General features: G+C 33.3%; 2 protein-coding genes and 1 pseudogene across 2 annotated transcripts; all 3 read right to left on the reverse strand.

Moving 5' to 3' along the window:
• Positions 1–4,588: 4,588 nt before the first annotated feature.
• LOC145059824 (receptor-like protein EIX2) lies at positions 4,589–6,493 on the reverse strand. The gene has a single exon (XM_079007602.1). The coding sequence runs from the start codon at positions 6,491–6,493 to the stop codon at positions 4,589–4,591; it is 1,905 nt and encodes a 634-aa protein (XP_078863728.1).
• Positions 6,494–7,734: 1,241 nt separating this feature from the next.
• LOC145059825 (uncharacterized) lies at positions 7,735–9,231 on the reverse strand. The gene is made up of 6 exons (XM_079007603.1): positions 9,228–9,231; positions 9,119–9,129; positions 8,725–8,841; positions 8,537–8,603; positions 8,390–8,453; positions 7,735–7,960 (listed from the first exon to the last, which is right to left on the reverse strand). The coding sequence occupies exons 1-6, from the start codon at positions 9,229–9,231 to the stop codon at positions 7,735–7,737; spliced, it is 489 nt and encodes a 162-aa protein (XP_078863729.1).
• A 2,211-nt stretch (positions 9,232–11,442) lies between these two features.
• Positions 11,443–14,203, reverse strand: LOC145058065 (receptor-like protein EIX2; annotated as a pseudogene).
• Between the last annotated feature and the right edge of the window lie 469 nt (positions 14,204–14,672).

Here is a 14,672-nt window from a genome sequence, read left to right on the forward strand (position 1 = left end):
GGTTTACAAATTCCACTTCTCCTTTCACTTTAAACACCCTTTCAAGCTACTTTTAACCCCCCGAAGCCTAGGGAAACCCCCTAACACCCGAAGAGCCCGTAGCCCCGAAGTCCACGAGAAAATAATCTTTTTCGGCCGAAACTATGCCTGTGTAGAGCCCGGTTTTCAGCAAGATTTCCCGGTATCACCAAGAAAAACCATTAATAGCAACGAAGTGCTGCCCAAATCTTCATCTTATCAAGTGAGTTCATACCCCTACTTTTACATGTCTTTTTCCACGTTTTAGGGGGGAATACAAGTAAACGCACGGAAACTCATGTTAAACTACAAACTTTTGCTATGGTTTTCTTACAGTTGTTATAACTATTATATGAAAACATTAGCATGCGAAACATCTTATGACACCAACAGTCATAAGTTTAAATGAAAGATACATCTTAAACTATAATAGGTATAGTTTTGGGAAACATTCACATTATTTTACTATTTCAGGGAAAAGAAAATGATTATATAAGAATATGATTATTTTTATATATTACAAAAAGAGTAACAATTTCAGCTTACTTTTTTATATGTTAAGGGGAGGAATACAAGTATAACACAAGAAATATTGTGATTAAAAAAATAAATTGTTTATTACATTCTCTTATACTTTATAAAAAATTTATACAAAAATCTAAATAAACGTTATTATCAAACTTTTAAACTTTTTAAGTTGTAATAATACCAAGGTTTTATTTACATAAATAACATGCATACAAACTATAATAGGTATAGTTTATAGAGATTACAGGTTATTTTTCTATGAAGGAAAAATGATATGAAAACAAGCATATAAGTTATAATAAGTATAATTTATGAGTAGTTCCACAATTTTTATCGTAATCGGATATAAATAAAAAGTTACATTTTTATTTACAAAAAGGTTTTTCACCGTATTACTCGTGAACTCGTTGTTAGTGGTAGATTTGTGAGACAATGGCTTTTCGTTGTACCCACGAAAGTCCCCACTTATGAACCAGAGTCTCCTGAGGGAGAGCATGAATTTGTGTATAGATCTATACAGGACTGACGATCTCATGCCCTAACTGTTAGCTACAGTCTCTAAGGTAACAAATGTCATAACATTCGATGCCTGGATAATATCACATCAGGCATATCCCTCATAAAAGTATGCTTATAAGAACTTACATGGCGGAAACAATGACTTAATCACATAGTAATATGCTTCTCAAACAAACTTAAGGGGTAGTATTTATATGATTACTCTATATGTATCTCATATGTACTAAGTAATCATAGTAAAACTAAGTATGGTAATATATTTACACTTTTCAGTCTTGGATAATATTAGACTGCAACTCAACTTATGGAAAATATAGGATTTTCCGGGAAAACTATCATTGTTTTATAAGCATATAGTTTATAATTCAACTTTCTAAACAAATATATTTTGGTTTCAAGGCATAAGACTACATTCCATTTTATTAAGAAAATATAGGATGTTTTGGATAAACACTCGAAGGTTTACAAGAAACAATGAACATATTCTCTTAAGCTAAATACTTAAGAACTCACCAACTTTAATGCTGACACTTTTTCAAACCATTTGTATTCTTAGGAAAGATAGTTGACAGGTACTCTCTCGGGCATTTCGAAGAGGGAGCATAGTAGCATTTTGTATTATCTTTTGCTATAGTATTAATGTTAAACAAGTAATGTTTTGAATACGATGTAAATACTATGTTATGAATACAATGGTTGTTGCTTTGATTACTATTATACATTTGTTGTGACATTGTACATGACGTCCTTCGCCCGCGAACGGTTTCGCCGTTCCTGTTTCGGGGTGTGACAAATTTCATGTTCGAAAAATAAACTTAAAGTCTTTAAACCAATCTGATTCACATTATTGGCTATTCAACAAAATCAACAAACAATTGAATCTTAACTTTATCAAATCCAACATTCTTGGGAATTCTTAGATGAAAAACGTTAAATACACAATGACATATGTTACAAAACTAAACAAAATAAAGTTTAGAATGTTAAGAAAGTTACCACGATCAGAATAATTGTTCTGGGTAGAAAACCGATTTCTAGGGTAGGACAATAACGAAAACGAACTTGAAGCACCAATCGAAGAAATGCAATCTGGAAACAAGCGGACTGATATAGGAGGGATTCGATGGTGACTGAGGATATGGTAGCATTGGGGACAATGGATTTGCCATTCATAATGGGTTCTATTTTTGTTAGGATGAGAAGTATGAAGGATGAGCAAACTAAGAAAGGAGGGATGCAACAAATTAGAGGGTTTGATTATTTTTTTTGGGGAAAGAAGATCGTGAAACCTGTAGCAGCAGGGAAGAAGGAGGATTGCGACGGTGATGGAGTCATCCGAGTTAAGAACACAAGATGTAAAAGATCGACAGAGAGGAGGAACCAACGAAGGAATGAATAAACCAATGTGAGATTTAAGGGGGTAGGTTATAGAGATGGCAACGTGAATCAAGGGGATATCCCTTTAATTTGATTAATTAACATAAATAATTAATGTGTAATATTACTTTTTTACCCTTATTTTAAGTTTTGAAATGATTGATCCATATTTATTCTTATATCCACACAATAACTAGTTAGAACATATTGACCTAGCTCTCTCTCTCTCTCTCTCTATATATATATATATATATATATATATATATCATACATACTTATAAAGCTAGCATTTTTTCTTAAATCTCATGCATTTGAAACCCTCTTTTTTAACTTCCTCAAACCACATTCATTTGAAACCCCCTTTTTTAACTAATGCAACTCAAAAGTTTTCTTAATTATGATTTAACACTCAAAAGTTTTATAGCTTATATTATGTTTAATTAGCATTTAGTGAAAAGTTGACTATAAAAAGGCCAATCTTTTGGGAAAACATGCATACAAATCATATACAAATTTCAGAAAGAAAAAAAACAAACTTAAAGGTTTTTGTGTTGGATTGAGGTCTTATGACCACTTTTGGAGATATGTTATTATATTAGAGCTTTTAATTTGTAAGTTTGTTATACTAATTCGTTTTTATATTTTCTTCGTTTTTGGATTATTACTTCTCATGAGCTTTTGGTAAATCAACCATAAAGTTATTTATAAGTTAGATCAATTAACTTTGTTAACATGTATGTATATTTATTTTGTCTCTCTCTTTTTATGTTAAAAAAAATATTTTATGTACAAGAGAACATTATTCAACATGCATTTTATGGTATGTATATACTATGTTAGTTTCTATTTCTTATTTTGTAAATAACATCGATGGAGTAATTTACCTTTATATTTTACACTACATTCAAAAGTTTTTTACACTTATGGTTATTAATGTGCAATGCTTTTTTATTTTCCACTTATTTAATATACACATTATAGCTATATTAGTAGTATATAAGTAAGTTTTGATTAAAGTATCATATGTTTGAAAAGATTTGTGATTCAAAATGAAAGAGTTGAAAAAAAAGTTTTCATAGTTACTAATCGACTTATTTTAAAACTCTTGATGACATTTATGTATAATGATATATTTTGTATGACTTCATTCTTAATTTCAATGTTGAATATTTGAAAGTTCATATATGAAACTTTGGATGTTTTGGTGTAATATAAATAGTATAATACAAAGTTTATTAGTTCAATATTGTTTATTAATAGCTCATTCAAAACAACTTATTTCGTATTTTTTCCAAAAAAATATTATCGGATATAAGAAAGGTAGATTATATTAATGTTATACAAAAATTTATAACATATATTAGATAGTATAAAAGTAAAATAAACGTTTATAAGGTATGAACTATATTAGATACTATCAAAATATAAGTTGATGGATTTTTATATTATTTGATAATTCGGTTAATGCGCAAAACATGACTAAAAACGTAAATTTCAACATATTTCTATTTTTTCCCATAATTATTTCAACCACTTAAATGCATTGTTGCGCAACGCGAGGTTACGCCTAGTATATATATATATATATATATATATATATATATATATATATATATATATATATATATATATATATATATGTATTACATGCCATTGTTGAAAGCCTTCACACACCTAACCCACCTTTGGTGTGAATGGCAAAATTTATGATATCGGGGACTTAAAAACCTCTGCCAAATTACATTATACTTTGGAAATTTTTTTTGAAATGACAGACTAACTAATCTACTCCTAAATAACCACATATGTCTCCACCGAGACTTGAACCTCTGACCTCTCATATGAGATGGTCACTCCATACTGCTAAGAAGTCAAAAATAATATGTAGATAAGAGACTGCACCTTTCTAGCTAGCTTTTTCTCAAATTTGCAAAGAACACCACCACTTTAACATAAATCCAGTCTTTGAAGCTATCATAAAAATTAAAGAAAGCATCTCCCTCGACGGTTGAGAAGTAAAGTGCCACAAGCTATCCAAAATCCAGTGGCAAAACCCATGCCCCCACCAATATAAAGCCATCCCCGAGGTTCATCACCCTCGCTTTTACTAAGTACCGATGATGATTCTGATTCTCTATCTCCTTCTTTATCTCCTGGACATTTTTTTGGTAAGAGGAGGTCCACATAGTCTTGTGTTTCCATCATATCTTGAAGGTTGAAAGGACTGGAGTTGAGTGCTCGTTGGGATTCTCCTTGACAAGTTATTAAATGAAACGTCTAGATAATTCAATAAAGTCATTTGAGACATGCTTGGTGGTATATGCCCTGAAAAACTGTTTCTGGATAAATCTAAAGTCAAACGCTTTTTTATCTCACCAATTTTTTCTGGAATCTCTCCAAATAAAGCATTCTTTGACAAGTTCATGACAATTAAGTCATAAATATTGGTAATTTCATATGGGAGTTGTCCTGTTAGTTTGTTGCTTGACAGGTCAATGCTCTTCACCAATTTCACAGTGCTAAAGAATTCACGTTCATCTCCTTGCCACTCAATCATAGCATGGTCAACGTATATCTCAGGTTCATATGAATACCTACTTTCAATTTTATAATGATCTAAACCTTGTGAGAATCCTTGTTGAACCATGCTCGTAAGATTACTGAAACATGAGGGGATGCTTCCATGGAGATTGTTCATTGACAAGTCTAGAATTTGAACATTTGCTAATTGACATAATTCTAAAGGGATGGTTCCGAAGAAGTTGTTTGATCTCAGGATAAGAACATACAACCCCGATAAATTTTCCCCAATCCAGACAGGAACATTACGAGAAAACTTGTTGGCCCCCAAATTCAACGACTTTAGACTCGTGCAAGTTTTTAATGACAAAGGCAATCCTCCAGAGAAGTCGTTCTCGTATAAATATAACACCTTGAGTTGTATCAAAGATCCAATGGAGGGAGGAATCCGTCCAAAGAGATTGTTGTGTCCAATATTAAGAACTTGTAGTCCTTTGAAACGCCACAAACAGTCTGGGAGTTGTCCGATTAATGAGTTATGAGAGAGGTCAAGAAATGATAAGAACCCACCAACAATTTGGCATATAAAGGAGATTCCTCCAGTGAAACAATTGTTTCTGGAAAGATTTAATGTTGACAAAGTGGAAGAAACATTTGGTATCGGACCAGAAAACCTGTTGGAACTCAAATCTATCTCTGAATCGTTGGCAAAATTTGATGATAAATCCAGTACTGTCCCGCTAATGTTGTTGGATGAGAGATTCAGATATTGTAATTGAGAAGGCCACATGTCCCAAAACTCGAGAGGAGCTGTGTCTGAAATTCCAGTATTAGAAATGTCAAGAACGGTAAGATTTTTGAATGTCTGAATCCATTTGGGGAAGCGAGGCCCTAGCAGCTTGCAAGACCTCAGATAAATAGATTGTAGATAAGAAAGGCGTGACAAGTGGTACTTGGAAGGAACTGTAAGATTATTATAAGAAAGGTCAAGGTATTCAAGCCTTGGTAGTTCCCATAATTTCTCACTTATACTTCCATTTAATTGACTACGAGACAGGTACAAGTATTGTAGGGATGAAAACTTTTGAATCTCATCGGACAACGACCCTGTAAATTTGTTGTCTCGAGCAAACAACCCTTGTAATGTAAGTGTTGCACGTCCAGACAAGTTGTGGAGAAAATCAGGAAATTTGACAACACCAGAGTTGTTATTGAATTCCAACTGCTCCAAACTACAGAGGTTACCAAGATATTTGGGCATCCCATCTAAAATATTGTCAGACAGATAAAGGCACTGGAGCTTATTGCTAGTTAATGGGAACAACCAATGATACATGGATGATGTGAGATTGTTACCACTAAGATCAAGGTCTTCAATAGATGAAGAAGAAGAAGAGTTGAGAAATGAAGAAGAATATGGATACATGACTTGTGACAGCTCACATCTCCCTAAACTTAACCATGATAGTTTTGGGAGACTCAGAATTACATCTACCCATTCATTTGCTTTGGCTAGGGAAATTCCATCCATTTGAAGTTTCTCCAAATGAGAGAGACGAGATCACCACTCTATGTTTTCAACTCTACATCCTCCAACATATCTAACGGAAAGCACTTGCAAGTTGGTGAGGTTTCCAAAATCTGGAGGAATGGTTCCATAAAGAGAGTTAGATGAAAGGTCAAGATACCTTAATTCTCTTAAGGAACTAATGGACCTGGGAATGGTTCCATTCAAAAAATTGTAGTGAAGATCAAGATGATTCGAGTAGGTTAAGTTTAGCAATGAATGGCTTAACTCACCTCCAAGTTGACCATACCTAAAATCAAGCCCTATGACACAACCTGTTTGGTTGTTGCACGTGACTCCACTCCATTTACAACATTCATCATCTTCTACTGTCCATGAAGAGAGACGACCATCAGGGTCTTGAAGGGGAGCTTTAATTAAGGAGGGCAAGTCTCTCCTTATCCAAACACTTGTTCATAATAACATTATGATCATGATCTCCTCCTCCTCCTCCTCCTACCACATCTACCAATTGGCTGGCAGTTGTAGTATCAAGGTTTAGCAAAACAAGTGAGAAATTATAAAAAAACAAGGATTCATAATGTAAATCAAAATCTTTGTGATTTTTGGATTGTATTGATGCATATATGCACTGCCCCCATGAGAGTTTATATAGTCTCCACTATGAAGATGGAAGATTGTACATGGGTGGCCTCAATTGGTTGATACTTGTGTGGGGCACACATTACCTAATTGCTTTGAAATTAGAACCATGCTATAAGAAAAATCAAAGATGAGGATTGGAATTAATTATTTAATTACACGTTCTTAGACTTAAAAGTTTTGGCAACTTGTAGTTAATATAAATATCTTTTCTCATCTTGTGATATTTTGCAATTTGTATCTATTATCAATATTTTTTTCCCATCCTGAGATATTTTTTGGTATGTGATATAAATACCAAAATGTAAAACTAATGAAATCATTCAATCAAATACAAAACTACCCATGAAAAATCAAATTTGAAATGAACTTTTCTCACTTAGATTAACTAAATCAAGAACTTATATGAAGGGAACCATGTTTATCCATTTTGGATGATGTTAAGATGACGCTACACTAATAATAACTTGACTAAAAACAGATTAGATTATATTTAATACAATTACATAATTTGAAAATTAAACAACAAAAAGAGTTCATGGCCAAATAGTGACAATTAAACCTTATATAACTAACAAAACCACACAAGTTAAATCTTAGAGTTACTCTGGTCTCCTCATTTTGATATTGAGAGGAGTTTCCTTATAAGACCGGACCTTTTCAGCAGCCTTACGCGATGGTCTACCAAACAACATTCTTTGTGATTCTATGCCTTCTTTTTGGTCAACTGAAGTTTGACCATCTTCATCCATCTTAACATCTTCAATCTCAAACAACTTTTCATCTTCTTCTGATCTGAATCTAGCTGTCTGCCTTCTGACACAATGCCTGAAACAAAAAAATATAATTTTCAACTTTTTACTCACTATATATCAATCCCTCCTTTCATTTTTTGACTTTGCATCACACGATTTTAATCATTCAAGAGTTTTCTATTGCAATTTTGATCTTTATTTGAGGTTGTTATAGCGTTTTTAGTTCCTATACTGAGTAAAATAACTATTTTTGGGACCAAAATTGCAAACATCATTTACACTTAGGGACCAAAAATTGTTATTAACTACTTCAAATAACAACCAAAATTGCGAAATCAGCTTTACTCAAGGACCAAAACTGTAATTTTACACTTTTTTTAAACTTTCTACGCTCCCAAGAAGTATTGGATAAAGATTTCACATTTAAATTTGAAACAATAATCAAGTAATTTTTCTCATCTATTAGGAGAATTCGAAAATAATGGTATTTTATAATTATTACCTTTTATTCTCAGCCGTTTCTTTCTCAGAAACTTGTTCATCTGTAGTCATCCAGGGGCCATGTGCTGCAAATAAAACAGACAAATAAATAACAGAAAACAAAATGAAAATTATTCAAAATTCGTCTTACAGTTTTTATAGTATTTACATTGACTTCTTATTGGATGCATACATCTATTTGCAGTTTGTTGTTTGGTAGAAGTGTTGTCACCATTCTTCATTCACCAAAACCAGAAAAAACAAAAAAAAAAAAAAAAAAAAAAAGAAGGTATTAGTTAATGATGCAAATATGAAGAGTATTTGTAATAAATATTTAAAAATAAATAAATAAATCACCACTGATATATCCTTTTGGTCATTCATCTCACGTACTGCAGCCACTGCTTGAAGCTCCAAATTCATGGTTTTAAGCAATGCATCTGTGCAGGTGAGTTGATGTTGCAGTGTTTTTAACTGTGATGACCAAAAAAGTATGCAGTAAGTTACATTTTTGTTCCCTACTACGGCTGATTTATTCAATTTTAGTCTGAAAAAGCTTTCTTCCTTGTAATAGGTTCCAAATAAAATGACTATAACTATAGTCAGCTATGGACCAAAATGTTACAAGAACCTCAAATAATGACCAAAATTGCAAAAATCAGCTATAGTCAGGGACCAAAAACATTTTATTTTACTCTGAAATATATGTAAGATACAGATACAGAAATTTTCATTTTGCAACAAAACTTACCTTCTGTTTAGCTAAATTAAATCAGGTACAGATACGGAAGTACAATGTTAAGTAAGATGCTATAATACAAAAATATATGACAAATACATTGTTACTTCTTGCATTTAACCCATTATGTAATCACAAAAATAAATCATCAACCACAGATCTTTCAAATCCTAATGTTTTTACAATGGTTTAATAAGTGTAAAATTAGTACATACAAAATACAAAGAATTACGGAGAATTAATTTTTTTGTCTGTGATAAGCTTCAAAATGATGTTTCTATCACTCAACAAGATCTGGGTCAGAACAACAGCAATGTTTTAATTTGGATGACAACTGACAAGGGTTCACATCTGACATACCACAGTTTGTGTAATTCTCAAATTGATGTTTTCATCACTAATTGCTATAGATCGTTTTTATAATTAAGTTCATATGTTGTTTGTAATATGCATAAATCAGAATAATGCATATTAGTTTAATGAACAAATGTTTGTATGCAATGTGGGTTATCTAAGTTGTATAGAAGAAAAGAATATTACAACATTGGTTTTTGGTTTTTAAAACTGATCCCTACAAAAACAGACCAATAATTATTTTGGTTTTAAAACCTAAACCAAAACAAATCGAACCAAACCATGTGCAAAATCCAATCATAGTGAAAAACTAAACCATATTGATTTAAAAACCAGTACCAAAACGTAATTAGCTGATAAGTTGTTTTTCAGTGTTTGACCTCACATCTATTTACCAAAACAAATCTATCTTTGTCACGTGTACTACTAAAGATTCATAAGATACCATAAGAATATTAACAGTGTCCATGTGTGAAAGCAAATTTTAAAACAACGTAAATGCTAATTTTGTTTGATTTTTCATTTTGCAACTGCCTGTGCATGTCAGTGTGTGTGTGCATTTGAAGATATATAAAACGTCATTCTAGAAGAACATTACCTCACTTACCAAAGACATTCTAATCCCATCTTGTTAAGGGCACACACAAAATGAGGTTCTCCAGGTATTTGAATGCTAACATCTTCTCAATTGCTGTCTTCCTCTCCACCTAAATCACTTCCATTTACATCATTTTCCACTTGGTCCATACTTTGCACTTCACTATTACCTGAAAGGCATTAGCATTTTAGTCCCAACAAGATTCTAATAACTTCCATTCGACATATGCCTGCTTAAACAATACATATATATAATAGAAATCAAGAGCAATACCCCTGTTTTGGCGAATTGAGCCCGTTTTACAAGATACAAACCCAGTTATAATCACTAACAGCCTCATTGTCTCGAAATCTATCAACAGTCAGTACCATTAGTCAGATCAATAGAAGCAACCAATAGTTTATGCCACAAATGCTGCAAAGGAGCAAGAAAATCATACTTTGCCACACCCTCATAAAAAGGATTAAATATATATAATTAATAACAAAAGGGCTTCTGGCCCTGGTATCAGGTGGTGCCCTTCCTCTTTCAGGTTGAGGTTAAAGTCTCGTCGTAGACATAGGTGAAATTAGGTGTTAGCTTAGGATTAGATATATTTGTCGGTTCAAAAAAAAATTTATTATATAATTAATAAAATATTAAATTACAAGAACGGTCCCTAATCTTTCCCAAAGGTTGTAATATTGATCGTATAGAGTGAAAGCTTCCTAAAAATGTCCCTAAAGTTGTTTACTGTTTCAGAAATCGTCCCCCTCCTTAAACCCATTTCAGGCATCTTTCAGCATAAGTTAAACCCCCCATATACAAATAAATTAAAGTACGTTGCTATTTATTGTATTTATCTCAACAACATTAACTTTAAAAAATATCAAAAATAAAATGAGGTATATCTTTCACCTTTTTATTTATGTTTTCTTTTGTTCGAAAAACCAAAAGTTTTTAATAAGAAAACTAGCAAGGAGAGAACTGTAGAGAGTAATACAAAAGATTAAGATTGGCTCTTTTATTACAAAGAGACGAAAACCACGAATAACTAATTTCCGTAACATAATCAAATACATTCCAAACGCATCACCTTCTCTAAAGACTATGTCACCGTACATCCAAAGTAGTTAGATAACAATATGTCGAAACATTTGCTATCCTTTAGGAGTTAAAAATAACATTTTTCTAGTTTACTTAAAAAAAGTATTTATCGGGCATAAATTTTTCTTAGAAATCCTCCAAAACCTTGTAGCGACCATAAATTGAAGAACTGATAGATGGAAACAACATTTTTTTAAGGAAAAAAAACGGTATTAAAACCCGTGTCAAATTTATTGATATGTTGAACTTAAAACCCCCTCAAATTACATTATATACCGATATTAAAAGCCAAAACTAAAAATTAGATGAAAACTACATCTGTCTAGCCTTTTGTAAATTTGAAATGAATGCCACTACCTTCACATAAACCCTATCTTTGAAGTTATCATAACAGTGAAAAAAAGCATGTCTTCCACGACGGTTGACAAGTAAAGCGCCACATGCTATCCAAAATCCAGTAGCAAAACCGGTCCCCCCACCAATATAAAACCATCCCCAAATTTCATCTCCACCTTCCCCATCACCCACACTTTCACCAACGACAGGTGGCACTTTTAAATCTTCATCATCAGGACATTTTTTGTTAAGAGGAGGTCCACATAGTCCTACATTTCCATCGTATCTTGAAGGTTCAAAGGACTGGAGCTGTGTGCTAGATGGGATTCTCCCTTTCAAGTTATTAAATGACATGTCTAGGTAATTCAGTAAGCTCATCTGAGACATGCTTGATGGTATCTGCCCTGAAAAATTGTTTCTAGATAAATCCAAAGTCAAAAGATTTTTCATATCACCAATTTTCTGTGGAATATCTCCAAATAGATCGTTGTTTGACAAGTTTAGAGAAATCAAGTCATGAAGATTGGTAATTTCGTATGGGATTTGTCCTGCTAAATTGTTGCTTGAAAGGTCAATGCTCTTCACCAATTTTAGAGTGTTAAAGAATTCCCGTTCATCTCCTTGCCACCTAATCATCGCATTGTCAACATATGTCGTCCAAACATATGTTTGACCTCCTTCAGTTCTATATACCTTTATATCTTATGAGAATCCTTGTAGAACCATGCACGTAAGATTACTCAAACACGAGGGTATGGTTCCATAGAGATTGTTCATTGACAAGTCTAGAATTTGAAGATTTGCTAATTGACATAATTTTGAAGGGATGGTTCCAATGAAGTTGTTTGATCTTAGGATAAGAACACACAATCCTGTTAAGTTTTCCCCAATCCAGACAGGCACATTACCAGAGAACTTGTTGGCTCCCAAATTCAACGAGTTTAAACTCGTGCAATTCTTTAATGACAAAGGCAATTCGCCAGATAATTCATTCTTGTATAAATGCAATACCTTGAGATTGATCAGATATTCAACAGAGGGAGGAAGCCTTCCAAAGAGATTGTTGTGCCCCAGATTAACAATTTTTAGTTGTTTGAAATGCCACAAACAGTCGGGGAGTTGTCCAGTTAATGAGTTATGAGAGAGGTCAAGAAATGACAAGAACCCACCAACAATCTGGCATATAAACGAGATTCCCCCAGAAAACTTGTTTCTGGAAAGATCTAATGATGCCAAAGTGGAAGCAACATTTGGTATTGGACCATGAAAGTTGTTGGAACTCAAATCTATCACAGAAAGGTTGGCAAAATTTGATAATAAATCTGGTACTTTCCCACTAATGTTGTTGGAAGAGAGATTCAGATATTCTAATTGAGAAGGCCATGTGGCCCAAAACTCGAGAGGAGTTGTGTCTGAAATTTCAGTATTGGAAAGATCAAGACTGGTAAGATTTTTGAGTGTATGAATCCATTTTGGGAAGTGAGGCCCTATCTTACAAGACATCAGACCAATAACCTTTACATAAGAAAGGCTTGACAAGTGATATGTGGAAGGAACTGTAAGATTATTAGAAGAAAGGTCAAGAATTTGGAGCCTGGGTAGTTCCCACAGTTTCTCACTTATACTTCCATTTAACTGATTATCAGATAGGTACAGAGATTCTAGGGATGCAAACTTCTGGATCTCATCGGACAGTGACCCTGTAAATTGGCTACCTCGAGTAATCAACATTTGTAAGGTCAAGGACGTGCATCCAGACAAGTTGTTGAGAAAATCAGGAAATTTGACAACAGCAGAGTTGTTAACGATGTACAAACGTTCCAAACTACAGAGGTTCCCAAGGTATTTGGGTATCCCATCTAACATATTGCCAGAGAGAAGAAGAGAACTAAGCTTATTGCTGGTTAATGGAAGCAACCAGCGATACATGGATGAGTTCAGATTGTTGTTTGTAAGAAAAAGGTATTCAATAGATGAAGAAGAGTTGTGAAAAGAAGAATATGGATACATGACCTGTGACAGCTCACATCCATCTAAACTTAAACTCAACAGTTTTGGGAGACTCGAAATTACACCTACCCAATTATTTGCATTCGCAAGGGAAATCCCATCCATTCTCAGATCCTCCAAAAGAGAGAGATGAGACAACCACTCCATGTTTTCAACTCTACAACTTCCAGCAGAATCAAGATGAAGGTATTGCAAGTTGGTGAGGTTTCCAAACTGTGAAGGAATGGTTCCATAAAGAGAGTTACTGGAAAGGGAAAGGTACCTTAACTGGGTCAAGTAACCAATGGACCTGGGAATAGCTCCATGAAAGGAATTGTAGGAAAGATCAAGAAGATTCAAGTAGGTTAAGTTAAGCAAGGAATGGCTAATCTCACCTCCAAGACCATCCTGTGAAAAGAAGTTGTTGAGTTCAGGCTTTGTGAGATGACCAGTTTGGTTGCTGCACTCAACTCCACTCCATTTACAGCAGTCATGTTGGTCAGATCTCCATGTAGAGAGAGTATCATAAGTGTCGTGAAGGGGAGGTTTGAAGAGAAGGAGCGCAAGTCTCTCATTATCCAAACACTTTTTCATATTAACACCATTTCTATCATCTCCTCCTTCTCCCACTGCTACCAATTGGCTGGTAGTTGCAGTCACAAGGAGTACCAAGAAAAGTGAGAAAACTATAGAAGCACAAGGATTCATAATTTAATTAAAAATGAAAATCTTGGTGATTTGGTTTGTAATGATGCCTGCCTATATGAACTGCACCCGTGAGTGTTTATATATATAGTCTCGACTGTGAGCATAAGTGATTCTAAACGGGTGGCCTTGAATTAATTGTGTCGGGGATACAATATTTAATTCCCATGAAATTAGAAACAAACTATAAGAAAAAATCAAAGATGAAGATTTGAAATAAATGTCTCAAATTAGTCGTTCAAAGACTTGCAAGTCTTGACAATTTGCATATATTATCTATATCTTATCCGATCTTTGTGATATTTTCAAAGACTTTAAAGTGATGTTGACCATAACCTTTATTAAATACAAACATATAAGAATGTAAACGCAAACATTAAACTGACCACCAATTTAACAACAACTATTTAATAAATCTCGTATTCCCATTCCTTTGTTAAACAATTTATGTTTATGCTATCCTAAGAGTATTTTTATTAAATCAATTAGAAAAGTTTT

The sequence above is a fragment of the Lactuca serriola genome, chromosome 6, assembly GCF_051521515.1.
Source record: "Lactuca serriola cultivar US96UC23 chromosome 6, Lser_US96UC23_V15, whole genome shotgun sequence".
NCBI lineage: Eukaryota > Viridiplantae > Streptophyta > Magnoliopsida > Asterales > Asteraceae > Lactuca > Lactuca serriola.